The sequence below is a fragment of the Bufo gargarizans genome, chromosome 1 (assembly GCF_014858855.1).
Source record: "Bufo gargarizans isolate SCDJY-AF-19 chromosome 1, ASM1485885v1, whole genome shotgun sequence".
Lineage (NCBI taxonomy): Eukaryota > Metazoa > Chordata > Amphibia > Anura > Bufonidae > Bufo > Bufo gargarizans.
Window position 1 is genome coordinate 539504457 of NC_058080.1, and position 26750 is coordinate 539531206.

The 26750-nt window shown below is 47.9% G+C and overlaps 1 protein-coding gene across 2 annotated transcripts in view; it reads right to left on the bottom strand.

Moving 5' to 3' along the window:
- MED15 (mediator complex subunit 15) overlaps positions 1 to 26750 on the bottom strand; it is a 47886-nt gene that overhangs the window by 16693 nt on the left and 4443 nt on the right. For both annotated transcript variants that reach the window (XM_044275513.1, XM_044275512.1), the window contains exons 2-8: positions 24095 to 24182; positions 23338 to 23389; positions 22798 to 22827; positions 22211 to 22423; positions 12959 to 13287; positions 10245 to 10568; positions 9965 to 10165 (exon numbers count right to left, since the gene is read on the bottom strand). In XM_044275513.1, coding sequence (XP_044131448.1) covers positions 9965 to 10165; positions 10245 to 10568; positions 12959 to 13287; positions 22211 to 22423; positions 22798 to 22827; positions 23338 to 23389; positions 24095 to 24182 — 1237 coding nt within the window. The remainder of the gene's footprint in view (positions 1 to 9964; positions 10166 to 10244; positions 10569 to 12958; positions 13288 to 22210; positions 22424 to 22797; positions 22828 to 23337; positions 23390 to 24094; positions 24183 to 26750) is intronic.

A 26750-nucleotide genomic window follows, 5' to 3' on the forward strand; every position in this document is an offset into this window, starting at 1 on the left:
CTTAGGCTGGACATCACAATATGTCCTTGAAAAGAGCATCTTGTACTGATTCTAAAGTGCCCAGCAATGATGTACATGACCCAATTAACACTTAATGTAACCATAACACGCGGAAACAGCACAAAAGTGTTCCTCATCAATCCACACAACATCTACTCAACTAAATTGCTTGCGGAGATGTTGCGGCTACCTATTTTTGTATGGAAGGGGGAAAAAAAAAAAAAAAAAAAAAAAAAAAAAAAAATGAAAGTTTATAGGATCTCTACCCATGCATACATACACAAAACAAGAGCTCAGATGCTTCCCCCCCCCCCCCCCGCCAACATAAATTACAAAGGTTAAAAGTGTGTGTGTGTGTGTGTATATATATATATATATATATATATATATATATATATATATATATATATATATATATATATATATCTATCTATATCTATCTATACATATACACACACACACACACACACACGCGTCTCTATAGTCCCCATGCCACCAAATGCCTTAAAAAGCTATGTACACCTTTGGGGGCATTTTTCTTTTATTATTATTGCATTGTACTCATTTTGAGATAAAAAAAGAAATAAATAGGTCTTTATTGAAAATATGGCATCCTTTGGATTTTCTCTTTTCTGTCAGACCAGGAGCAGAGGGACTCCTTATTCCTGATCTTTGACATTATAAACACTCATTATAGCTTAGTTTTCATCTTACGGTTAAGAATGTGGCTTAAATAAGTGTTAATGACCTCTTAGTAGATTAGAGATAAGTATGGCAGGCTGGATTCCCAGCCTGCATTTGTGGGAGGGGCGTAGGGTATTTAGCCGGCCCCACGCTCTCCTCCCAGGTGTCGGCATCGCGCAGTGTGGTGACGTCTTACCTGTGCGACTTCCGGTTCCGGCTCCCAGCTCCAGCGTGTAGCGGCGACTGCGTCTCCCGGCTCCGTCGATCTCCTCAGCGGCGTCGGTAAGTAGGCACGGTGCCTTCATCTTCTTACAGGTCGGGTCCTCGCGCGGCCGCCGTCTGCCGCGCGCCTCCACGCATTCCTCCGGGCTTGAGAAGTTCGCCGCTCACTGTCGCCCGCATCTGCGCATGACCGCCCGCTGCCTCGCATTCCAAACCAGCCGGAACGACACGCCTCCTTTCCCGCCCGCCTCCTGCCCCGTTTCTCGGGACCGGTCTCCTCATCACTCCCCCCGCTGGGGCATGGGGGTCCGGTCTCTGGGATACATGTCAGGGCAGTCTGGGTGTCCATTGTTGGTTAGTGGGTGCGAAATTGTCCAGGTGAAGGGTCCACCCTGCATGGGATCCCGCCACAGCACGAGTGCCTCCGTCCAGATCACCCGCTGTCCGGCACAGACATTCAGACTGCTGGGCGTCCCTGAGCCATTTGGCAGGAGGCGCACTGTCTCCGCCACTTTTTAACCCCTGCCTCGCCATTCCCCTCCCGGGGGACTGTCTGCGCATCTGACGCCCGGGATCACCCTGCTGGGAGCCCGGATGCATTCCCCTGAGCGACGCCCCCCGGCCTTGTGGGGGTTTGCAGCCGGGCTCCGCTCCTGGGCGCGTAAAAACATCCGCGTCCGGTCCCCTGATACGTTCAGGTTTCCGTTTCGCGTCCGGTCCCCTGATACGTTCAGGTTTCCGTTTCGCGTCCGGTCCCCTGATACGTTCAGGTTTCCTTTCGCGTCCGGTCCCCTGATACGTTCAGGTTTCCGTTTCGCGTCCGGTCCCCTGATACGTTCAGGTTTCCGTTTCGCGTCCGGTCCCCTGATACGTTCAGGTTTCCGTTTCGCGTCCGGTCCCCTGATACGTTCAGGTTTCCGTTTCGCGTCCGGTCCCCTGATACGTTCAGGTTTCCGTTTCGCGTCCGGTCCCCTGATACGTTCAGGTTTCCGTTTCGCGTCCGGTCCCCTGATACGTTCAGGTTTCCGTTTCGCGTCCGGTCCCCTGATACGTTCAGGTTTCCGTTTCGCGTCCGGTCCCCTGATACGTTCAGGTTTCCGTTTCGCGTCCGGTCCCCTGATACGTTCAGGTTTCCGTTTCGCGTCCGGTCCCCTGATACGTTCAGGTTTCCGTTTCGCGTCCGGTCCCCTGATACGTTCAGGTTTCCGTTTCGCGTCCGGTCCCCTGATACGTTCAGGTTCCGTTTCGCGTCCGGTCCCCTGATACGTTCAGGTTTCCGTTTCGCGTCCGGTCCCCTGATACGTTCAGGTTTCCGTTTCGCGTCCGGTCCCCTGATACGTTCAGGTTTCCGTTTCGCGTCCGGTCCCCTGATACGTTCAGGTTTCCGTTTCGCGTCCGGTCCCTGATACGTTCAGGTTTCCGTTTCGCGTCCGGTCCCCTGATACGTTCAGGTTTCCGTTTCGCGTCCGGTCCCCTGATACGTTCAGGTTTCCGTTTCGCGTCCGGTCCCCTGATACGTTCAGTTTCCGTTTCGCGTCCGGTCCCCTGATACGTTCAGGTTCCGTTTCGCGTCCGGTCCCCTGATACGTTCAGGTTTCCGTTTCGCGTCCGGTCCCCTGATACGTTCAGGTTTCCGTTTCGCGTCCGGTCCCCTGATACGTTCAGGTTTCCGTTTCGCGTCCGGTCCCCTGATACGTTCAGGTTTCCGTTTCGCGTCCGGTCCCCTGATACGTTCAGGTTTCCGTTTCGCGTCCGGTCCCCTGATACGTTCAGGTTTCCGTTTCGCGTCCGGTCCCCTGATACGTTCAGGTTTCCGTTTCGCGTCCGGTCCCCTGATACGTTCAGGTTTCCGTTTCGCGTCCGGTCCCCTGATACGTTCAGGTTTCCGTTTCGTGTCTGGTCACCTGATACGTTCAGGTTCGTTTCGTGTCCGGTCACCTGATACGTTCAGGTTCGTTTCGTGTCCGGTCACCTGATACGTTCAGGTTCGTTTCGTGTCCGGTCACCTGATACGTTCAGGCTCGTTTTTCATGTCCCGTCACCTGATACGTTCAGGTTCATTTTCATGTACTGTCACCTGACACGTTCAGGTTTTCCTCTTGTCCAGTCACCTTGAATTCAGGTTCCCTTCATGTCCTGTCACTCCTCACGTCCTGCCACCTGATACGTCCAGGTTCGCTTCATGTCCTGTCTCCTGTTACGTTCGGTTTTCACTTCATGTCCTGTCACCTGATACGTTCGGTTTCTTGTCGTTTTCCGTCACTCTTCATGTCCTGTTCACCTGGTACGTTCAGGTTTTTCATGTCCGCCTGCCCTGTCAGGCCCCGTTCTTGTCTCCTTCCCTTCTCCTTTTTGTTTTTCATGTTTCGTCTTTCACCTACCTCCATTCTCGTTTCTTATCTTGCCATCACAGCTTCATAAGGGCCACTCGGCTATGGCACCGTCTTCTTCTCCAGCAACCATCTCCCGGCACACCATGAGGTCTTCAGTCCGATCATCCGGCACGTTCCATCACTCTCGTTTAATTCCTGACCCGCTCAGGTTGTCATTTCTTTCTTCCCTCATTCAGGTCTGGTTCTTTTCCTGATCGTCATCCGCGTAAGTTCAGTTTTCAGAAATGTTGTTGGTGTACCTCTCCACGCAGGTACCTGTTAAATTTCCACCTCACTCACAAATCCCAGGTTACGAGGTGCAAAGTCTCACCCTCCCCGTGGACCTTCCCGGGTTTTGCTCGTTCCCAGGTTCCCCCTTTTCCACCCCAAATTCCGCTTGGCTCAAGGTAAGAATTTTTTTATTTTTTTTATTTTTTCCCCCCTTTTTTGGGGTTTCTCTTGCATGAGTTTGTCTTTTCAATTCAGATCCTCCCAACAGGGTCCGACTCAAACGGCGTGCCCTCTCCCCGATATCATGTCTCACGTATCAGACATTGAGGACTCAATGTCCATCCCAGAATCAGCGGTCTCCGAGGCAGCCAGCCGCGCATCCTACAGACACTGGACCATCCCCAGGCTGGTCGCCGAGCTCAAAAGGAAAGGGATCCGCCACTCGGCATCAGCGCGAAAGGCGGAATTGTATCGCCTGCTCTTTCCCCAGTCACCCAGGGCTCCCGAACCACCCGGAGCCTCCGAAGACCTGGTCTCCATGTCAACTATTCAGCTCTCCTTGACCCAACTCCACGCAACCATCAACAACCTGGCGTCTTCAATATCGCACATCGACTCCAGGCCGTCGAGAACACGATTGCCACGCCTCCTCCTCCCGCAGAGCCCGAAGCCGTTCCTTCGACCTCCCACGCTAGCACCCCAGGTACAAGCCTTGCTTCGCCCGACATCGCCCCCGCTTTCTTCATACCAGAGAACATCAGGCGGGATATCCTGGCAGGGAAGGACATCAATTTGGCCGCCATCCTGATCTCCACCCATGACACGGACGAAAACCAGACAATCGCCTGCGGTGATGTGTCAGTGGTACTGAGGTCCAAAGACGTCCGCCTCAATAAGAAGCTGACCATCCCCGAATTCATGCTGACCTTCAGCCTGTACCGGGACATCGTGTGTTCCATTCATCCCCACCGCAGGGAGGAACTGGACACATACATGTACAAGGTCACCGAGTTGGGATACAAATATGGCGGTTCCGCTTTTTATGAGTATCACCGGTCCTTCTCCGCCAAAGCGGCAGCAGCGTTCCTCCAGCACCAGCATGTCACCAACTGGGCGGTTTTGGACATGGAGATTTTTTGCAGGCATTTCGCCGGGCTGAAATCCCCTGCCTGTGCCGGTTGCCAGTCAGTTCTCCATTCTTCTGACTGGTGCCCCCATGTCCCTAACCCATCCCCTGCCAGGCCAATGTTTAGCTCCGGAGCACAGAAACCCAACCCCGCCACGGACAAACTAGGTCGTCCCATCACCTTTCTAGGAAAGAATCAGATTTGCAATAACTTTAACCTGGGTTTCTGCAGTTTCGATAAGTGCAAAGCCTTGCACATCTGCTCCATTTGTTTTAGGGCCCACCCTCAGTCCTCTTGTTCCCAACGCACGGCCAAACGCCCGTGACTAGGCGGGGTCAACATTAACCTGTTACTCTCCCTCCTCCAGCAACATCATGACCCCAGTTTTGTCCTGTTCCTCAAACAGGGTTTTGCGGAGGGGTTTCATACAGGGCTAGTCACCCTTCCACAGACCACTCATGAGTGCCCCAACCTTCTCTCTTCTCTTGCGGATCCCGGGGCGGTGGACGAACTGCTGGAGGCGGAGTTACAGAAGGGCTTCATGATCGGTCCATTTGCTGAATCCCCTTTCCCTGTGTACCGAGTCAGCCCCATAGGTTTGGTGACCAAAAAATCCACCAATAAAAAGATTGATCTATGACCTGTCCGCCCCTCATGCATCCAGCACCCCCAGCCTAAATTCCCTGGTCCCGTCGGACGAATTCTCCATGCAGTACTCTTCACTGGACGAGGCCGTGGAGCTCATCTTACAGGTCGGGGCAGGAGCTTGGTTGTCAAAAGCGGACATCTCCGATACCTTCAAGTTGCTGCCTATCCTGCCCCACCTGTGGAAGTTCTACGGCATCAAATGGAGGGCAAAATATTATTTTGCCACCCGCTTGACGTTCGGGTCAAAGAGCAGTCCTTGGCTCTTTGACCAGTTCGCCCAAGCACTTCACTGGGTCCTGGTCAATCACGTCCACTGCCCGAGGGTCATCCATTATCTGGACGACTTCTTGCTCATCGAGCAGCCCGAGCATGCCCCGGACAGGCTGGACAGCCTCCTCAGCCTGTTCGATCGCCTGAAAGTTCCAGTGGCCCCAGCAAAGGTGGAAGGCCCCTCCAGGGTAATCACCTTTCTGGGCATCACCCTGGACACAGTCAAAATGGAGGCCAGCCTTCCCCTGGACAAACTAAGCAGGCTAAAGGACTCAGTGGCCAGGCTTGTGGGTACCCGCACGGTGTCAAAGTTGGAACTCCAGTCTCTATTGGGGTCCTTCAACTTTGCCGCCAGGATCATGCCGCAGGGCAGATCATTCACCGCCGGCCTGCTCAGACTCCTCCCAACAGCCTCTGATCAGCATGCCCTCATCTGCCTCGGACGCGATGCGTTGGCAGATCTGGCCATGTGGTCCCTATTCTTGTCCAGTTGGAATGGCATCTCCCTCTTCGTTCCTCAGTGGGACGATGCCTCCCCCTTGGTTTTCTCCGATGCTGCTGCTTCTCTCGGTTTCGGGGCCATCTGTGGGGACCAATGGTCTGCGGGTCCTTGGCCCACGCAGGTCTCTTCGGACCAGGAGGCTGCCAGGTCCTCTCCCCTGCTCGAGGTCTACCCCATAGTCGCAGCCCGCTCTCATCTGGGGGCAGTCATGGAGTAACAGGCCGGTGTGCTTCATGACCGACAACCAGGCAGTCGTCGACATCCTCGCCAGGGGTAGGTCCAGCTCACCAAAGGTCATGCGTCTGGTCCGTAAGCTCACCTGGCTGTCTCTCCAGAATAATTTTCATGTCACCTGCAGGCACATAGAGGGCAAGAAAAATACCGCAGCCGATGCTCTGTCCCGTTTAAACTTCAATTTGTTTTTTCAGGTCATGCCGGGAGCACAGAGAGTCGGGATCAACCCACCAGGGTTTGAAGCCCTGATCATGGACTAGAGGAGTACATTTCCGCAGCCCACGATCTCATCTGCAGGTCACTCTCGGTCAATTCAGCCCGCAACTATCTAACGGGGTGGAACACCTTCAGGCGGTTTGCACACCTTCATCCCAGGGGGGACAGGGACAGAGTCTCTTTCATCCTGGCCTTCCTGGCATACTGCCACAAAGAGCTCCGATTGTCCCACAACACCATCAGACTCTACCTAGCGGGCATCCAGCACCACCACATGATCAGTCACCCCAGTCATACCTCTTTCTCCTCCCAGGCGGTCAAGGCGGCCTTGAGAGGCATCCAGAAGCTCTCTTCTCCTTCCACCCCCTCCAGACAACCAGTCACAGGGGATTTATTCCCAAAAATTTCTGCCGCCCTAGATGGCAGTCCTTTTGGCCCTTTCCGAAGTCTGATCCTCAAAGCTGCCCTCTATCTCAGCTTCTATGGGTTCCTCAGGCCTGGGGAATTCTGCTGCACCTCAGCCCAGAACCCAGGGCCGGCAATCAGTCAGCTCAGTCGTAGTTCAGACCACTTCACCTTCTCTCTACTTTCCTCCAAAACCTCCCAAGTTGGTCCACCGGTACAGATCGAGTATTTCAATTCGTCCAATCCTTGGTGCCCAGTGTCAGTGTTCAATCAGCTACTCTGCATTCTCCACGAGAGAACTCCCGACAGCCCCTTACTGCCTTTCCCTGTGCTTTCACTGACATCCGCGCAGTTCATCAGGCACATTCGTTCCATAGTTTCAGGTCTGGGGTTCCACGCTGCCTCCATCTCCAGACACTCTTTCCGGATAGGGGCCGCATCCGCAGCTTCCAAACATGGCGTTCCCGCTCACGTCATACGAAAGATGGGACGATGGCAATCTTCATGTTTCTCCAGTTACATCCCACATCCACGGGTCGAGATCGCCAAAGCTTTCTCCAGTTTGGTCTTGTAAATTCTCAAATAATAAACTGCCTAAATCCATGTTTTGCCCCCTTTTTTGGCTACCCGCGTTACATGGCTAAAGGCACACCACTAGCCAGTTAGGTCCCACCATGTCCAGTGTCTCCTCCTTCGTTCCCACACTCCCCCCGGAGCCTTGACCACAAGGGTTATTAGATGATCAGCACAAAGTGAAAGTACCAGTCACACAGCTTAAAAAAAAAAAAAACTTTAACCCTTTCAGACAGAACAGTCCAATATTTTTAAATAAAGGCCAATTGAAATTTTTTTTTGCCAAAAATGAGTAACATGCAATCATTGAAAATTGCCTCCGAAGGTGTACATAGCCTTTAAGTGTACAAAAAAAGAAAAGAAAAGAAAAAAAAGTTTGCATAATGGCTGTGCTTCTTTGTACAATCATACAATAACTGTGAAGGAACAGTTAGTTTGGGATTCCCTAATGTTTTTTTTCCAGCCAGATTATGCCATTTGAGGCTTCAGTTGCACAGCTCACGAGCAGTAGGCATGTCTCTTCGGCCAGCACTGTACTGCTGTGACAGCCTTTCCCTTACTTCTCACTATGTTTGTTTTCAGCTCTGGGTCTCCCAGAACAGATCAGGAGTGATAAATCACATTTACAGAAAGGCAGGACACGCCTGTGGATTCATAAGCAGGGTAGAAGCCGTTCTTTTTAGGGATCGACCGATTATCGGATTTACCGATATTATCGGCCGATATTCAGGATTTTGAACGTTATCGGTATCGGCATTTATTTTGCCGATATTCCGATAACGTCCTGGGAACACAGATCGCGCTGCTGACAGCGCTCTCCGTGTTCCCTCAGCAGCAGCACAGGGGAGAAGGAAGCAGTGTCTCCTCCCCCTGTAATGCTGGGGCTCCGATCGGTTACCATGGCAGCCAGGACGCTATTGAAGCCCTGGCTGTCATGATAAGCTCCATGCTGCTGTGTGCACAAAGCACAGAGCAGCAGGGACAGTGTGAGCTCCTATTCACCCTGATAGATCTCTATCAGGGTGAATAGGACAAGGGTTCTAGTCCCTAAGGGGGCTAAAAGTTAGTTTAAAAAAAAAAAAAAGTAATAAAAATAAAAAACACCAAAATATTAAATATAAATGAAAAAGAAAGATTTACAAAAAAAAAAAAAAAATACACATTAACAATAAACATTAATTTTCAGCAGATTTGTGGGAATTTTAATTTTTTTTTCAAAAATGAAAATTCCCAGAATATCGGTATAAATTATCGGCTATCGGCCTGAAAGTTCACAAATTATCGGTATCGGCCCTAAAAAATCAATATCGGTCGATCCCTAGTTCTTTTATCAGGATCTCAGCTAGCTCTGACCCCCCCCCCCCCCCCCCTTCTCTCATCCGTCTTCTGAGTATCTGTTATCAGGGACAGATCTTTGCAGTAGACTGAAAATTAGGTGGAAGTGAGACCCCTATAGGGTCTAGCTTTTCACATGGACGCAGACATTTTTTTAATGAAGAAATTTGCTAGTTACACCATTCTCTATTGAATGAAATGAAACTGTGTGAAAGTAAAGTAACTCTTTATTTTAAAGAAATAGATTGCATTTTAAAGGTTTTTAGTGGCATGGGACTCCTTTTTAGGTAACTTAGACAACCCATTTAAGGTGTCTATTTAAAAGGGGTAATCTCATCTTTGGCATATCCACAGGCCAATTGCTGACCGCCCAAATGTATCGAGAGGTGGTACGAGTTACAGAAACAGCCAAGCTCTCGGTGCTATATTGTCTGATGCGATCTGGACCTATCAGATATCTATGGCCTGTCCTAATACCCCTGTAAAGAAACAATTTTTATACCCCTATGCATGTGACATCAAGTGTGAAACACAGTCAATACAGGAGAACTTCCACAATAAAAGAGAACATTAAGCAAGATACAAAACTGGAAGGGTCCGTCAATGAAAAACGCCAACTCTATAACCCTTAGATGCACCTCAGCTGCAGTATACACGCTTGCTCATAAGCAAGCCAAGCTTCCCAAGTACAAGCAGTCTCCTATGACCAATGCAAAAGCCCGTTACATTAGCCATTACATACACCTTGCAGTACATGTACTTTTCCATGTTTAACGTGGAGCACAATAGAATTTATTAGAGCAGGGCTGTTTTTATTCACAGACATCTGGGTTTTTGCAGCAATAACCACAATGGCGCCACTAAAAACCAGCAGGCAATATTTTTTACACCCACCACAGAAAACCGAGAATTAAAGGAGCAGTGCAAGTTCAAAGTGACAGGATAACACTGAATACGAAGAGCCCACTAAGCAAGGCACAGATATCTAGGGGGTTTGGAGGCAGATCTGATAAGTCAGTAAAATAATTTTGAATGATTTTGATATAAACCTGCAATGCTGCTTTAAAAGGCTTTGGCTGCAGTTGGGAACATAAAGAATAAAACACATGCAGAGAGAGGATTGTACAGCTGCTCCAGAACCTTACCTGGGATCCTGCTGCTGCCATATGAGCCTGCTGCTGTGCCTGTTGAGCCTGCTGCTGGGCCTGCTGCTGAGCCTGCTGCTGGGCCTGTTGAGCCTGCTGCTGAGCCTGTTGAGCCTGCTGCTGAGCCTGCTGCTGGGCCTGCTGAGCCTGCTGCTGGGCCTGTTGAGCATGCTGCTGTGCTTGCACTTGCGCTTGAATCTGCTAAGATAGAAAACAAATTTGTTGCCTATAGCTTAAAAAAAGAAATAGGTGCAGTACAGCTCTACGTGCAGATAAATACCTGGATTATCTTGAGCTGCTGCTGTTGTTGCTGCTGCGGTGTAAGTGTTACAGACATAACCTGTGAAGGAATCTGTCCTTGCAGAGTCTGACCTTGTTGTAGCAGAGGCTGAGACTGGGGCTGTGTAGAAAGCAACTGCTGTTGACTCTGTGCCACCTGCTGCTGCTGTAACCGGAGCGGCATAACCTGTTGCTGCATTTGCTGTTGCTGCAAAGGCTGTTGCATGGCTTGCTGTTGCTGCTGCTGCTGTTGCTGTTGTTGCTGTTGATGTATTCGTTGGATATGCGCTGCCATTTGTTGAGTCATTTGCTGTTGCTGTAATTGCTAATGAGAAAAATAAAATAAAACATTTTAAAAAATAAAATGTATGTCACAGATGAAGAGCAAACTGAATAAACTTTTTTTATATCCAGATTTAGCAGTTGCAAATTAAAGGAGTTCTTTGGGCTTTAATGACATTCTGTGTATCAGCTAACCTGTGGTAAACAGAAATGTTCAGCAATACTTATCCTTCCATTGGGCAACTGATTTTGCAGTCTTGGCTGTGATCGCTCTACTGGCTGCAGGCTGTTCCACTGAGATCCTGATCAGATGTGCTCTTTCTTCCTGTTCAGCCGTCAAATGTACATGCAGCTGAACAGGAAGAAACATGAGCACCTCTGGTTGGGGACAAACAGCTTGCAGCCAGCCGAGCAGGCATATGATCACAGCAGAAATCATGGAATCGGCAGCCTGACGAAGGGCAAGTACTACTGAAACTGTCAATCTTCAACAGGTTAGTTGATACACAGGATTTAGGCAAAGCCCAGAGAATCCATGTAATGAAGATAATGTCATAGTAACATACCTCGCTAGGATATGCAATCCCTTTATAATCAGTGGCGGGTGCAAACCCTGGGAAACCCACCAATTGTGAGAAGGTTTTTTTCTGCACCAGAGATTGTAGTGCAGCCCCAGTAAAGTGAATGCAGCTCCCTGCATATCTCTTCTGAACAGTGTTTTACTTAGGGTACCTGCACCAATTTTCCTGTGGATTTCTGTGTGTTTCCGCACCTAAACCGGAATACTACCAGCTTTTGGTGCTGATTTGATGAGGTTTTGCCACAGGCCTCAACATTCATTTTAAAAGGGTACAATCCTCCAATCCCTGCAACTTTGTCGTGTCTAAGGGGCGCAGAGCAAAACAATGGATATTACTATTCATGCATCCATCTTGGCAGAGCAGATTAGGAGTGGGGGTGGGACAAAAGGGGCGATTTCAGTTTTTTCTTTTATAGACTATTGCCTTAATTTTATCATGAATATTTTCCATTGACAGTATGGGACAAGTCATCACAGGACATTGGTTCTTTAACAGATACACAATTGGCATTGGAGGGGTTATCTATAGGACCATCACTGTCATTGTGTGAGGCGCACAGACCCTCGCAATATTTGATACATAGGGTATACAGGACAACTTTGTTGCTTTATAAATTAGGTGTTTGTGACACATCTAGTTGCCCCAAATGTGGTTCTGAGGCTCCTCTCCTTCACGTGTTCTAGGAGTGACATACTGCAGATTTTAAAATGAGCGTGGCAGGTCAATTTCTGTGCAGAAAAAGTTAATAAATTCAAATTGTACATGAGATTTTTTTTAATCTTTAATTTTTCCAAGTGGGAAAAAAAAAAAAAAAAAAAACATTCCGCAATGTGTGCAGGTGGCCAAACGATTTTAATCTACATGTAATTGGTTTGAAGAATATTTTCAAAAATCTCTATGCCTCTATTATTCCTGCTAGAAATGTATGAATGAATTGCCAGCAGTCTACAATAAAGATCTATCTAGGTGTTACCAGTGAGGTTTTGTCTTTATCCAATCAGTGCTGTCAACTGCAGACTGTGTAGTGTTATAATGTACAGGGACACCACCCCCAACTGGTAACACTTAGTTGCACCTTTACTGCAAACTGCTTGAAAATAATTCATAACATTCACTAGGAATAACAGTTATATGAAAAAACACGTCTCCGAATTGTTATTACATAGGGGGGCGCAAGTAGTTACGAAAGCAAACAAGGTGAGAGAGGTTGACAGGTCCGTTAAAAATGGTATATCAAATTGAGTAGAAATTTCTAGCATGCACTGCAAAATTATGGTTTAAATACACAGACTGACCTGAAAATAGAATAATAAAATAAATATCTATCTATCACAGCACGTCACATCATAAAACAATAGGGAGTGTGAATGAAGTAAACAAATTAAAGGGCTTCTGTCACCCCACTAAACGCATTTTTTTTTGTCTACTCTTCTATCAGCGACGTCATCGGCGCGCCTCCTTATCTCAGAGCGCCTGCACCGAATCAACACAGGCTCGCGATTTTTTAAATGCTGACAGGGCCGGCCGGAGGAGATTGCGGCTGGCCCTGTCAATCAACACAAGGAGGGGGCGGTTTTCTGCGGCTACTACCAGCAAGTAGACGCCCTACTTGCTGGTAGAAAGGTAATTAGCATATCATAAAAGTAAGTTTTTGGCTAAATCTACTGAACGAAAATTATTTATAACAATGTATGGCAATATGGCAGGATAGGGATTATAAGTAGACAAAAAAATAATATGCGTTTAGTGGGGTGACAGAAGCCCTTTAAAAGGTACATGGGAAATTAGATTATTATATTTTTTTTGCCTGCATATAGAATTTCACGTCATTTATTTTTTATTTTTTACTTACCTGCTGCTGGTTCTGCTGCTGTTGCTGCTGAATCTGTAGTTTCAACATATGCTGCTGCTGCTGAGCTGCCACTTGAAGCTGCTGCTGCTGCTGCTGTGCTTGTTGCTGCTGCTGTGCTGCAGCCACGGCCATCTGAAACTGTTGCTGCTGCTGTGGTTGCATTACATTCTGCTGAGCAACTTGAAATTGCTGCTGCTGTTGTTGCTGCTGGTGTTGTTGTTGTTGTTGTTGTTGTTGTTGTTGTTGCTGCTGCTGCTGGAGGGCAGCTACTTGCTGCTGCTGAAACTGTTGTTGTTGCTGCTGTGCCATTTGCTGGAGCTGGAGTTGAGCTAAAACAGCAAGAAGACAGGGCTGCTCAGATACCTCCCCAACAATCAATGGTATTCACTTCACCTGTCAGTGGTTTAATGTAATTGCCAACTGGGGTATACACAGTAGACTTAGGACTAATGCACATGACCGTATGTATTTTGCAGTCCGCAAAAACTAGATGATTTTTATACTTACTGTAAAATCGGTTTCTCTTCTGTTCATTTTGGGGGGGGGGGGGGGGGGGGGGGCCCTAGGGCTTGACCTTGGGTATAGCTGTTGCCACTAGGAGGCAACACTAGGCACCCTTCCTACAGGGACTAAGCTAAAACTGTTTGTGCAAAAGCAGTAGAAGAAGCAAAAGGAAAAACAGGAAAACCAAACAATGTACAAACCCAGAATCACGCAGGCCACAACGAGGTCCGTAACCAGAGAGAATGGGTGGGAGCTGTATCCCCCAATGAACGGAAGGGAAACAGATTTTACATCAAGAACAAAAATCTAGTTCTCATCCGTATCATTGGGGGGACACAGGCTTCACCTTGGGACGTTACAGAGCAGTCCCAGGGGTGAGTCATAAACGAAGGAACTATCCGGCCAGAGAACTGCCGTCTGCAAAACTCAGCGCCCCAGAGAAGCGTTAGAAGATGCAAAGGTTTGCACTATCAACTATGACCAGGTAGCAGCCTTGCACACCCGAAGGGCCGAAGCCCCATGATGTACAGCCCAAGTGGCCCCCACTGCCCGAGCAGAATGAGCAGTAACCCGGAAGGGCGGAGCCCGGTCACGCTTCCACAATGGCTAAAGGAATCCATTGGGAAATGGAAACTTTGGACGCAGCCAGCCCTCGTCTCGGTGCCTCTGGAATGACAAATAATGAATCCGTCCGTCGGAAAGAGGACGTCAGAGACAGATAGATGCGAATGGCCCGAACCAAATAGAGTGTGGAGTGACTGCTCACGAGGATGAGACGGGGCAGGATAAAAGGAAGGAAGAATGATCTCTTCATTGAGATGGAATGCCGACACAACCTTCGGAAGGAAGGACTGTACGAAGGATTACCTTGTCCTGATGGAGAATAAGGAAGGGCGGCCGACAGGAAAGAGCCGCTAGTTCCGACACCCTACAGATGGAAGTGACTGCCACCAAAAAGGAGTGGGACAGGAAGCCAAAGGGACACCTGCTGCAAAGGCTCAAACGGAGAGGACTGGAGAGCACCAGATTAAGGTCCCAAGGATTCAACGGAGGCCGGTAAGGGGGCGCAGCGTGCGCCACCCCCTGCAGAAAGGTCAGAACCACAGAAAGTGAAGCCAAATCTCGCTGAAAAAGAATGGAAAGGGCTGAAACTTGCCCTTTGAGGGAACCGAGAGCCAGTCCCAAGCCCATGCCTGACTGCAGAAAAGACAAGAGTTGCTGCAACGAGAACCGAATGGGAGACAACTGGTGACGTTCCCACCAACTAAAGTAGGACTTCCAGGTCCGGTGATAAATCCAGGAGGGCGACTGTTTCCTAGCCAGAATCATGGTCTGGACAACAGCATCTGAGAAATCCCGAGCTCTTAGTACGGCAGCTTCAACAGCCATGCCGTTAAATGTAGCGACCCTAAATTCGGGTGGAAGATCGGTCCCAGAGACAAGAGGTCCTCCTGAAGGGAAAGACGCCAGGGTTAGTCCTGGGGCAAAGAGAATGACGGGGCAACGAGAATGACGGGCAGACCTTCAGACCTGATTTTCCAGAGAGGTCACGGAAGAGGGAACACATAAGGAAATGTAAACTGCGTCCACAGGCTCACAAGGGCATTCGAAGCCTGAGTCAGAGGTTCCTTGGACCGCGAAACAAAGTTCTCTACCTTGCGGTTGAAACGGGAGGCCATGAGACCCACATCCAGCCGACACCATTGCTCGCAGATTGCGAGAAAGACCTGTGGATGCAGAGCCCATTAGCCGGGATAGAGTCTCTCTCGGCTGAGAAAGTTGGCGATCCAGTTATTGACGCCGGGGATATGAACTGCCGACAGAACTGGAACATGGCTTTCCGCCCAGTAGAGGATAAGCGCTGCTTCCGACATGGCTGCAGGGCTCTGGGTGTCGCCCTGGTGGCGATTTAGATATGCGACTGCCGTGGAGTTGTTGCATTGAGCCCAAACTGGACACCCACAGAGATGGTCCGTCCAATGAACCAGAAAGAGGCAAATCGTGTGCAATTCTAGAATATTGATCGGAATGGAGCGTTCCAAGAGATTGTCCAGAACTCCCTCCTAGCCCCGGAGACTGGTGTCAGTCGTCAACACTATCCAGCGGAGTGGGGAGGAAGAAGCGGCCCGATGTGAGCATTGGAGAAATCAACCACCACCGAAGGTCTGAGAGACGGATGAGTCGTTCCAGGGAGGCCAGAGAACAGTCCTAAATGGTCAGAATGTGCAGCTGAAGAGCCCTGGTATGGAACTGCTCATAGGGCACTGCTTCAAAGGAAGAGACCATGTAGCCCAGAGCCCTCATGCACTGGCGAATGTGAGGAGTCTGAGGCCGCAACAAGGAGAGGTTCTGACGACGGAGAGTGGAGCGTTTGTCTAGGGGGCAAAAATATCTTGGCCCGATCGGTATCGAACCGCATTCCCAGAAACATCAGCTGTCGAGATGGGTGAAGACATGACTGACAGGTTCAGAACCCATCCGAAGCATTCCAGGGTGTCCCCGGACAATGCGTAGGCTGTCCGCTGTTGTCCTGAATGACGAACCCTTGATCAGGAAATCGTCCTGAATCGCTACTATCCCCCTGGCATGAAGCAGAGCCATGACTGAGGCCAGAAGCTTGGTAAAGATCCTGGGAGCCGTGGCAAGACCGAACGGGAAGGCCACAAACTGGTAATGAAAAGGTCCCACTGCGAACCAAAGATATTTCTGGTGACTGACGCAGATGGGAACATGGAAATAAGCGTCCTTGATGCCTTTTGAGGACAGGTACTCCCCCGGGTCCATCGATGCAATGACCGATCAGAGGAGGACTTGGGGGTATAGGGAGGGCGAGGCTTGAAAGATGGCTTGCGCTTCCGCTTCCGCTCTGGGGCAAAATTTGTCAGCTGGCTGCTTTGGGCTGGAGGTCTGCGCTTTTTAGACCTGATGAATCGCATCCTACTCTACGGTAAATGGGTGCTTTTACCCCCTGTAGTATCAGTGATAATCTCATCCAGATGCTTGCCGAAAAGCCCGTTACCTGCAAAAGGGAGGGACGTCAAGGCCCGTTTAGAAGCATTATCCGGCACCCAGCAAAATAGCCACAGTGTAAGGCGAATAGCCACCAAAAGGGCTGAAGAGCGGGTCAAAAGCCTGGTCGCGTCCAGAGAGGACTCACAGATGTAAGAGCTGGCGTGGGAAACTTGCACTGCAATATCCGAAAGTTCCTCCAATGAGTTCCGAGGCGAGGCCCTGATGTAGCTTGTTTACCCACTCGGTCATAGCCTTGCTGACCCATGTAGAGGCAAAAACCAGGTGTAGGGCAGTGCCAGCGGCTTTAAAGGCAGATGTGGCAAAAGATTACAAATTCCTTATCCCCGGGGTCCGAGAAGGAAGCCCAATCCGCCATAGGCAAGGAGGTATTCTTAGACAGGCAGGATAACGGAGGGTCAAATCCTCTGAAAAAGGTATATAAGACGTCTAAGCGTTTCGGCAAAGCAAAACACCTGTCAGGGAAGTTCTATTCCTTGGAAAGGGAGGATTCAAACTCTGGGTGGTTGGGAAAAACTTTTGGCGAGCAACAGGATCGCCTTAACTTGTAAGGTTTCTATAACCGCTGCAAAGAGATTGTCTACCATAGCGGACACTTACTCCTTGGAAGGCGGCGGGGAGATGGAGGAAATGGGGGGCGCAGACACCCTTCAAGGAGAGGGTGGTCTGGTCCGTTTTGCAGGATGGTCGCGATGGAGAGCAGCAGAGGGATCCCCAGAGTCTGACTGGTCAGAAGGTGGCCACACGGCCAAACGCCCCAACATTTCACCAATGGCCCTGTTGGACTGGGAAAGGTCCTGCACCATCTTAGAGAGCGCACCCACTCCAGCTCTACCGTGGGCTGGGCAGGAAGGGCAACTGGGACAGGGTCAGAGCCACTTGGCGGTGGAGCAGAGCAAGAGGAGTAGAGGGGATCCAACTGACCGGATGGGAATTTTGAGCAACAAGAAGCACATGCAAAATGTTGCACGGAAGGGACCGGCGGCTTTGGGGCCTGGGTTCGGACATAGCGAGTACCTGTAGGAGAGCTAAAGTTAGAGGAAGGTGTAGGAAGGTGTAGGAAGGTGGGGAAAGAGCTTACCCAGCCTGTGTCCCTTAGTGCAGCCTGTCCGGAAAAAAAAACTAGTGCCAGAGTCCACAGAGTTTCTCCCGAGCAGGAGATGGGCGGAGTCAGACAACAAGCGCAAATAATTCACACCAGGAAGCTAGATAAAGGAGGGGGGAAACTGGGAGAACTCATGCCCCGCCAACCTAATGGATTCGACCGCCCGCGATAAATTAAAAGAAGCTTAGCCCCTGTAGGAAGGAGCTCACAATTTTGTGCTTAGTGTCGCCTCCTAGTGGAAACAGCTATACTCAAGGTCAAGCCGGTGTCCAATGATACGGATGAGAAATACGGATACCATCAGCTTTGCATCCACATTTTTTTGTGGCTTCACTGACTTCAATGGGCCCATGGTCCACATTTTGTGGCCAAGTATGGGACATATTCTATCTTTTTGTGGAACGGACATATGTATGTGCAAAGCAAAAATGCAGACCACGGGCCCATTAAAGTCAATGGGTTAAAAATAAAATAAAAAAAGCACACAGACCGCATACGTATTTTGCAGACCATAAACAGACACGGTTGTGTGCAAAAGGCCTAAGGATATGTTTAGGTATAGTGGATTCGACGGGTTTATGCTTGTGTGATCAACTCCGACAGTGGCCAGATATTACATTAGTTACGTTCAGTACTGAGGTTCACCACAGGCACAATTGTAGGGACAATTCATGTAAGTAGGTTGTTTACTCCATTTTATTAATTGCCTATCCTCAGGCACGACATCAATATCTGAGTGGTGGGAGTCAGACCCCACGACTAAGCCATTTCAGAACACTGACACTGAAACTACAGAGATCTGTCCATTGTGCTGTGGATGGGGCTTCACTTTAATGGGAGAAGAGCTCCAGTAACCAACTCCATCCACTACAAAAAAAATGGACAGGTGTGTAACTCCAGACAGAGCTACTCTGAACCAGTTGATCAGGGAGGTATCATACTATTGGGCCATCAATAGTAAAGGACAAACCCTTTAAGAAAATGCCTACTTACAAGCAGTTTTTATATCTGTTTTTGCAGAGTGAAAGCGATACGGCTTTATGAAGCACCAATTGTGCTCAACTCTCCTATTTACTATTTTACATATCACACATAAAATTAGTTGTATGAATTAGCTTGTACGTGTACAGATCGCTGCTGTTGCGCTACATAAAAAGGTCTGTGTGTATTATTATTTTTTTTGTGAGTTAAAAGGGTCGTCCAGCAAGACAAAAAAAGTAGTTCAATTTAAGTGAAATTGATCGTACCTTTCATTATCGGGCCTAAAAAAGGCCTGCATGTCCAGGCAACTTTTAGTGATTTTGTGCATGTAGTGGTTTAGTGTCCCGAACTTTTGTATTTGTTTGACAACCAAAATAATAACTTTTTTTTTTTACTTGACACTTAGGACTTGACAATTAGAATGTTTTTTTGGGAGAGATTTTAATTAAAAAAAATAAAAAAATAAAAATAATTATTTTTAATTATAGCTTTTTTATTTCTTAAATATTACAACTGACAAAATTATTGCACTGGGTTCCCTATTTTGTGACGATCGTTTTAATATATAACATGGTGACCGTTTCCGTTGGCGACTGCATGTTTAAATTTTTTATACTTATATTTTAATTTATTTTTGGCACATAACACGTCCCCCAGAAGCTCATTAAAAGACACCAGACAGTCACGTGACCGCTAGGACTAACAGAGGAAGCGGCCCACCCGCCTCCTGCATCTATCTTTTGCTGGCACAGGAGAAGGCAGAAACGTTAATAAACCGCTCCTGTCTTCTCCTCAGGGTCCCCGGTGTGTCGGTCAGCCGGGAACCCGACCTGCTCCTGATCAGAGCTGGGATCAAAGCACTGCCTGCACGTGTATATACATGCTATCTGCACGGGTCATGAGCAGATAGGACGTATATACCCAGTCGGGAAGGGGTTAAACTCTCATTATGATAGCTGCCCCAATGTCCACGCTTGTCCTAATGCACTTTTGGGTTTGCTCAGACACAGAAAGCGAGCGCTTCGCCATTGTGAGCAGAGGACTAGTGACATGTTGGCTATTGCGCCTAAGCCAGACCTCTTCTCTCTCCACATGAATTAGTGTGGCTTAACTATGGCACCGAGCCAAACTGCCAGCCCCCATCAAATACGTCAATAGTCACGTGCCAGCACAGAGGGCTCCCTTCTTGTGTCAGAACGAACCTTGAAGTGCAGCAGAACCAGAGGGGGGATACTGAAACATAGGAGAAGTATATCAAATATGTGCAATCAGTTTCAAACCTTTGTTTTCTGACTGAAAAAAAAACCCATTTATGTAAGCAGCTTCCTAGAGAGCAAAGTAAATACTTTCCAGGTAATGGCGGATCGTAAGAAATATTAGACTGGAATACATTTTATCTGCTACTGCACATATCATGAAGTAACAGCAAGCTAAAAAATAAAAGTAAATGCAAGGCTTCAGGTATCCTAACCGACTCCATAAAAGTGGCTTCTTTGCTCATAACTTGAAGATTCCATATTCCCTGGAAATTACAGGAGTTGTCCAGCCTTGTCCATCTGACTGGTAGAGGTGCAGAGTGTCAGACCCCTGCCGATAACTTATCCCAAGGATAGGCCACTACTCAGTAAAAGCTGAACAACCCCTTTAGGCCCCATTCTCACAAGCGTATTTTTGGTCCGCATTTTTAGTGGATCTCTCGCGGACCCATTAATTTTCATTGGTCTGCAAAAACAGGTGGACAACACACCGTGGGCTGTCTGCATTCGTATGTCTGTGCCGCCATAGTACAAAAAGGATAGAACATGTCCTATTCTTGTCTGCTTTGCAATGGGACCCTCCCCCCAAAAAACAAAAGTCAGCTGTATTTTTTTAGATCTGTGTTTTGCGGCCTGCAAAATACACACGGCTGTGTGACTGCAACCATAAAGGGTTTCTGTCAGCAGATGTAACCCTATAAAGCTAGCCGACGTTAGCGATGTGCTAATGTCAGCTGAACCTAACCAGTCCATTCCTACTTTTTATCTATGCCCCATTTACGCCAGAAATCGAATTAGCCTCTAGGAGCAGGGGTGGCATTGTTCCTGCTCCTAGAGGTTCTGTTTTCCCACCTTTGTCAAATTTCTGGCGTAACGGGGACATAGATAGAAGTAGGAATTGGCTCGTTAGGTTTAGCGGACATTAGCACATCGCTAATGTCAGCTAGCTTAATAGTGCTAAATCTAGTAACAGAAACCCTTTAATGAAATAGAGTCTAAATTGTTTCACATAAAAACGGAACTAAGAAAACCAGATTTAATGTAATTTCCTCTTTCTTTCTTAGAAAACACAGAAGCTAGAAGTGGAGAAACAGCTGGCATCTCTAAATCCTTCATCAGCTGTATCATGTAGTGCACTGCACTGTTACAGGCCTGCTCTGTGTGGACCTTAGGCTAAAACTACTGCAGCACTCGGAGGGATGAACACTGTCAGAAGGAACTGGCCACCATGAAATTCAGTGCAAGCGGCACACGGCATATTATGGAGCAGGAGAAGCTGAGCAGATTGTGCAGTATATTGTAATTTTAGCAACCTAATGTAAATCTAAAAGTAGTATTCACCTCTAGTGCTGAACAACAGTCAAAGATGGCAGCACCCCGTGTAGATTGAAAGGAGCCTTGTACCTCTAGCACTGGAATTTAAAAAAGGAGGAAGTACATGGAAGAGTATCCCTAAGGCTGGGTTCACACTTGAGCGTTGCGCAAACGCGCGTTTTACGCGCGTTTTTGACGCGCATTTTTATGCGCGTTTTTGTAATAGTAAACGTGCGTTTGACGCGCGTTTGTGTGATTCACTACAGTGTCCTATGGCCACAAACGCCCCAAAAGTCGCTCATGTACTTTTTGGAGCGTCGGGCGTTTTACAGCGCGATCGTACGCGCTGTAAAACGCCCAAGTGTGAACCATTCCCATAGGGAATCATTGGTTTCTCCTTGTTGAGCGTTTTACAGCGCGTAGGAACGCGCTGTAAAACGCTCAGGTGTGAACCTAGCCTAAGGTAGGAGATCGCAATTATTTCACCAAACCACGCCGGACAGACTGGAGCTGTTGCGTGGCGCCACCTTGCTCAACTTAAACGGCCCGCGTTTCAATTCCCGAGATCTTCAGTTTTGTGTGTTTCGTCACCAGATGGAACGCACTCACAGACTGACTACAGAGGAGCGGTGGACTATTGGTATTCTAATTGCACGCACAACCTCATACTATGCAGCACTTAGACTAGCCTGGACGTCCAAACATCTGTAGGGTGAAATCAACCTTTCTGCTGAGTCATTGACTCCAGGTTAGTAGCAGATTTAGATTGCCCTAGCTTTTAGACAGTTGGTTGTAAGAGTATGCCCGGGAGTGGGCTACAAGTTGTAGCATGTTCATTGTGCATGCTTAAGAGGTTAGAGCAGCCCATGGTGCAGTTTGGTTTAGTGACTGTATAGCCGTGCAATATTACTCTAGTTATTGACTCCAGCCTAAAGTATGCATATTTACGGAGACTTCATGCGACTACTGATACCACCTGTCCAGAGGCTGGAATGCAACTGCTCAGAAATATCATTCAGAAAATCTATACCGTTACAAACTCCAAAGAAAATAAAGACTTACTTGGCTGGTTTCCAGCTGACACTCCAGATATGCCATGCTGTGCCATTCCAGATGCTCCAGGCTGTGGCTGACCAGGAAGACTCATCTGTTGAGTCATTTGTGGCATTCCACTGATGCCTCCCAACTGAGCACCAGGGGGACGGACCCCCATGGGCATCCCCTGTACACCTACAGGAGCTGTGCCTGTTAACGTCTGGAGGGCATTCATTGGATCTATTTGGGGAGAGAAATACAATTGAAAAATGATAGGGGGAAACTGACTGCTAGTTTTCCAGGGAAAGAAAATGTATATATATTTTTTTTTTTTTTTACTGTTTTGCACCCACTGTGCCCCCCCCCACATGATGCAGCAGCGGCAGTGCAGGATTTGGAGGGATGTGTGTGAGGGCGGTGTGGAGGCGTATGGCATAACGCTTTTAATAAATTAGCCACATTTCACTCCAGCTGTCAAAGTATCAAGACTGACATATGAACCGCCAGTCTTGATAAAATTACCAAATAAAATATCTTTAAAATTTACCTAAATATAATCTTTACTATTAAACTGTATCTGTAAAACTTTCACAAAGAAAAAATATATATCTTACCGGTGACGGATGCTTGAGATTTCTTGTTATCTGTAAGAAAAAGTACATGATATGGATTATCTAGTGTATGGTATCATTACGTCTGCTGGATTCAGCAAAGTGCACAGATCTATACAAATAATTGACTGCTACCAATCTCAGGCTAATAGTCGCGTTCCTCAATACGACTACAGGACAGGGTATTTTATGCGGTATTTCCACATTTCGAGCTACTTCGAAGTTACACTGGGTCACAATCTAAATATTTAGCAGACCCATCAGGAAAGGGTGATGGGCGGTTGGAAGTTTCGGAATTCAGTTTTCGTGCAGTTGAAGACAAAACCAGGAGTAGAGTCCAAGGAATGAGAAACATAACTGAAGGACTTATACGTCCCCTTCCTGTTGGATCCATGTCTCAAGAAATAAATATAAAAAAAATAAAAAAAAAATAATAATAATAATAATAAAAAAAAAAAACAACAACACACACCAAGAACGGATTGTGTGTTTCCAGCTTCATACTTTTAAAATAGGCTCCTTACAATTTGAACTGTGACTTACGGATATCTCGAAAGTGAATAATGAGCCTGGCCACCAAAGACAGATATTCCTCCTGTAATTCAGAAGAAATCAAAATCAGAATTCATAAATCATCTTCAGTTTGGAAAATGGACCCCTAATAGTAAGTAAAAAAAAAAAACTTCTGCAACCAGCAGCTATAAAACATTTTGATCTCCTACTTGGACTTCCTACTTATATATTGTGTAACAATACAGAATTCTTTCACCCTGACCAACAGAAATAAGTCAATGTCAAAGTGAACACAAAGTGATCACATTAAAATCAAAACGCAAACTAAAGGAGTTGTCAGAGATAAAAATTGGGGCAGCAGAGTCAAGCGCTGACCTTCCCAAATGGTGTTCCCCTGGCTGCAGCAGTGACCTCCCAAATACACTGGGTCACTGTGCAGCCAAACACTGTCCTCAGCAGTGACTGCGATACAAGCAATTGGCTACATGGTGAACTGGTGTGCATAGACAACACAGGGGGAGCAGGTCACTGCTGAGGCCAGCGACTGGCTGCAGCAATCACATGTTCCCCACCGTCAACAGGATGCTGGATGGAGAAGGAACCCAGCAGCAGGGACCAGGTAAGTATGATCACCACGAGGGTCTGCCACTCTGGAAGGTCAGTTATATCTTGGATAACCCCTTTAAGGATAGTGAAAGCACCCCGACTGCAGCCAAAATAAAAGAATGGGTTTTTCTGTATTATATTTCCATAGGCAATGCAAGAAAGTAAGGTAAGAGACACTTACCCGGGTTTTGGCTTTCAGAAAGACATGACTCTCCATCTCCTTGCTAGACTTGTTGTGAGCAACCCCAGCTTTGCGCATAGCTTCTTCACTGGAATGCAAGAAGACGCCATTTAGACAGCAATCATATCTCCATCACCCCCAGAGTAGAGCGACCGATCTGCATTTCCGGTGCTGCCCTGCATTCTGGGCAGTCAGGGCCCAGAGAAGGAAGATTGGGACATTTCCAGAAAAAAATTTTCAGGCAGATCTTAGGAGAATGTAAAAAGGAACCATCAAGAATGAAACAATGAGATGACACTGCCTTTTCCGGAGCTTCGGAGGCTCCACAGGATGCAGCTTGTATTCAGGACAAGAATGAAAAATGGGGCCGAAGTAATAAGTGAAAGCAGAATAAACGTAAGGGCAAATCCTGTCATATTCAGCAATCTGTCGACAATCTAATGTGTGTGCCAGCCTTCTACCCTCTCAAAGGATGATGGGTAGTGGGGAAATATAGGGCTGAGCTTAAAGGGGTCAACCTATGACCGACTGTGGCCCCAAAAGCTCCCAGACGTAGAAACGTTCACAGGATCTGCTTACAGTCTACAAGTGGCATAAGACGTGCCTTTCCGGTTACTTTCCTGGTTCATTTTCCGCCCCCTCTTTGCCATGTTGAATAGAAGAGATTGTGGGAGAGATTTACAGGAGGCACATGTGATGTAAACTAGAGAGGCAGTCTACTACAAGCCCCATAATGCCTTGCTGGTTCCTCTCCTCCAGCTGGCGAATCGCTGCCTTCTCAAAGGCCTTCCCCTCTTTCCCCCCTGCTGTGTTCGGGACATACATCCCAAGTAAGTTATTAAATGGAGACAGTGCAGGTAGTTCCGTCTCCAGCTCTCCTGACAAGTAGTAAGAAAGCAAAATACCAACGAGAAGCCTGAAACTATAGAGCAATGCGCCACTGACAAAAGACCAGGTCAAGGTAGGAAGCTCCATATGGCGGGATCTGTACAGTTTTCAGAAACTGTTAAAATTGGCAAAATGGTTACAATTATTATTAAGAAAGAAACACTAGGGCGATCCCTCTAAGAAACACTAGGGCGATCCCTCTAAGAAACACTAGGGCGATCCCTCTAAGAAACACTAGGGCGATCCCTCTAAGAAACACTAGGGCGATCCCTCTAAGAAACACTAGGGCGATCCCTCTAAGAAACACTAGGGCGATCCCTCTAAGAAACACTACACTAGGGCGATCCCTCTAAGAAACACTAGGGCGATCCCTCTAAGAAACACTAGGGCGATCCCTCTAAGAAACACTAGGGCGATCCCTCTAAGAAACACTAGGGCGATCCCTCTAAGAAACACTAGGGCGATCCCTCTAAGAAACACTAGGGCGATCCCTCTAAGAAACACTAGGGCGATCCCTCTAAGAAACACTAGGGCGATCCCTCTAAGAAACACTAGGGCGATCCCTCTAAGAAACACTAGGGCGATCCCTCTAAGAAACACTAGGGCGATCCCTCTAAGAAACACTAGGGCGATCCCTCTAAGAAACACTAGGGCGATCCCTCTAAGAAACACTAGGGCGATCCCTCTAAGAAACACTAGGGCGATCCCTCTAAGAAACACTAGGGCGATCCCTCTAAGAAACACTAGGGCGATCCCTCTAAGAAACACTAGGGCGATCCCTCTAAGAAACACTAGGGCGATCCCTCTAAGAAACACTAGGGCGATCCCTCTAAGAAACACTAGGGCGATCCCTCTAAGAAACACTAGGGCGATCCCTCTAAGAAACACTAGGGCGATCCCTCTAAGAAACACTAGGGCGATCCCTCTAAGAAACACTAGGGCGATCCCTCTAAGAAACACTAGGGCGATCCCTCTAAGAAACACTAGGGCGATCCCTCTAAGAAACACTAGGGCGATCCCTCTAAGAAACACTAGGGCGATCCCTCTAAGAAACACTAGGGCGATCCCTCTAAGAAACACTAGGGCGATCCCTCTAAGAAACACTAGGGCGATCCCTCTAAGAAACACTAGGGCGATCCCTCTAAGAAACACTAGGGCGATCCCTCTAAGAAACACTAGGGCGATCCCTTTAAGAAACACTAGGGCGATCCCTTTAAGAAACACTAGGGCGATCCCTTTAAGAAACACTAGGGCGATCCCTTTAAAAGGGGTAATCCAATATCAAACCCCCCATGTGCCGGCCCCAATGGAAGACGGGGACGAGCCTCCCTAGCGTCAACCGTGGTGCTAGGGAGGCTCATCCCTGCAACCCCAACACCGGATTTTTTCATCAGTGTACAGGGAGAAGCAGCAGCGGCGGCCAGAAGCAGCGCAGGGAGCGGGGTAGGTATATTAACTGTGAGGGGCCTGGCACATAGGGGGGATGTTTGTGAAATTGGATAACCCCTTTAAGAAAACTAGGACAATTCCTTTAAGAAACACTAGGATGATGAGAAACACTAGAATAATTTCTTTAAGAAACACCAGTGTGAGTCCATTGGTATGTGGGGCAAATCCTAGGGCACATTAATTCATTACTTTATACTACGATGGACTATTCTTTTAAATGGAGCAATAAAGGGAGAAAGAGCAAAACTCATCTGAAAATAGACAAATGGAAAACAAGAAAATGAACAAATAGGTAAAGCACCAGGCAGCCATATGCCCT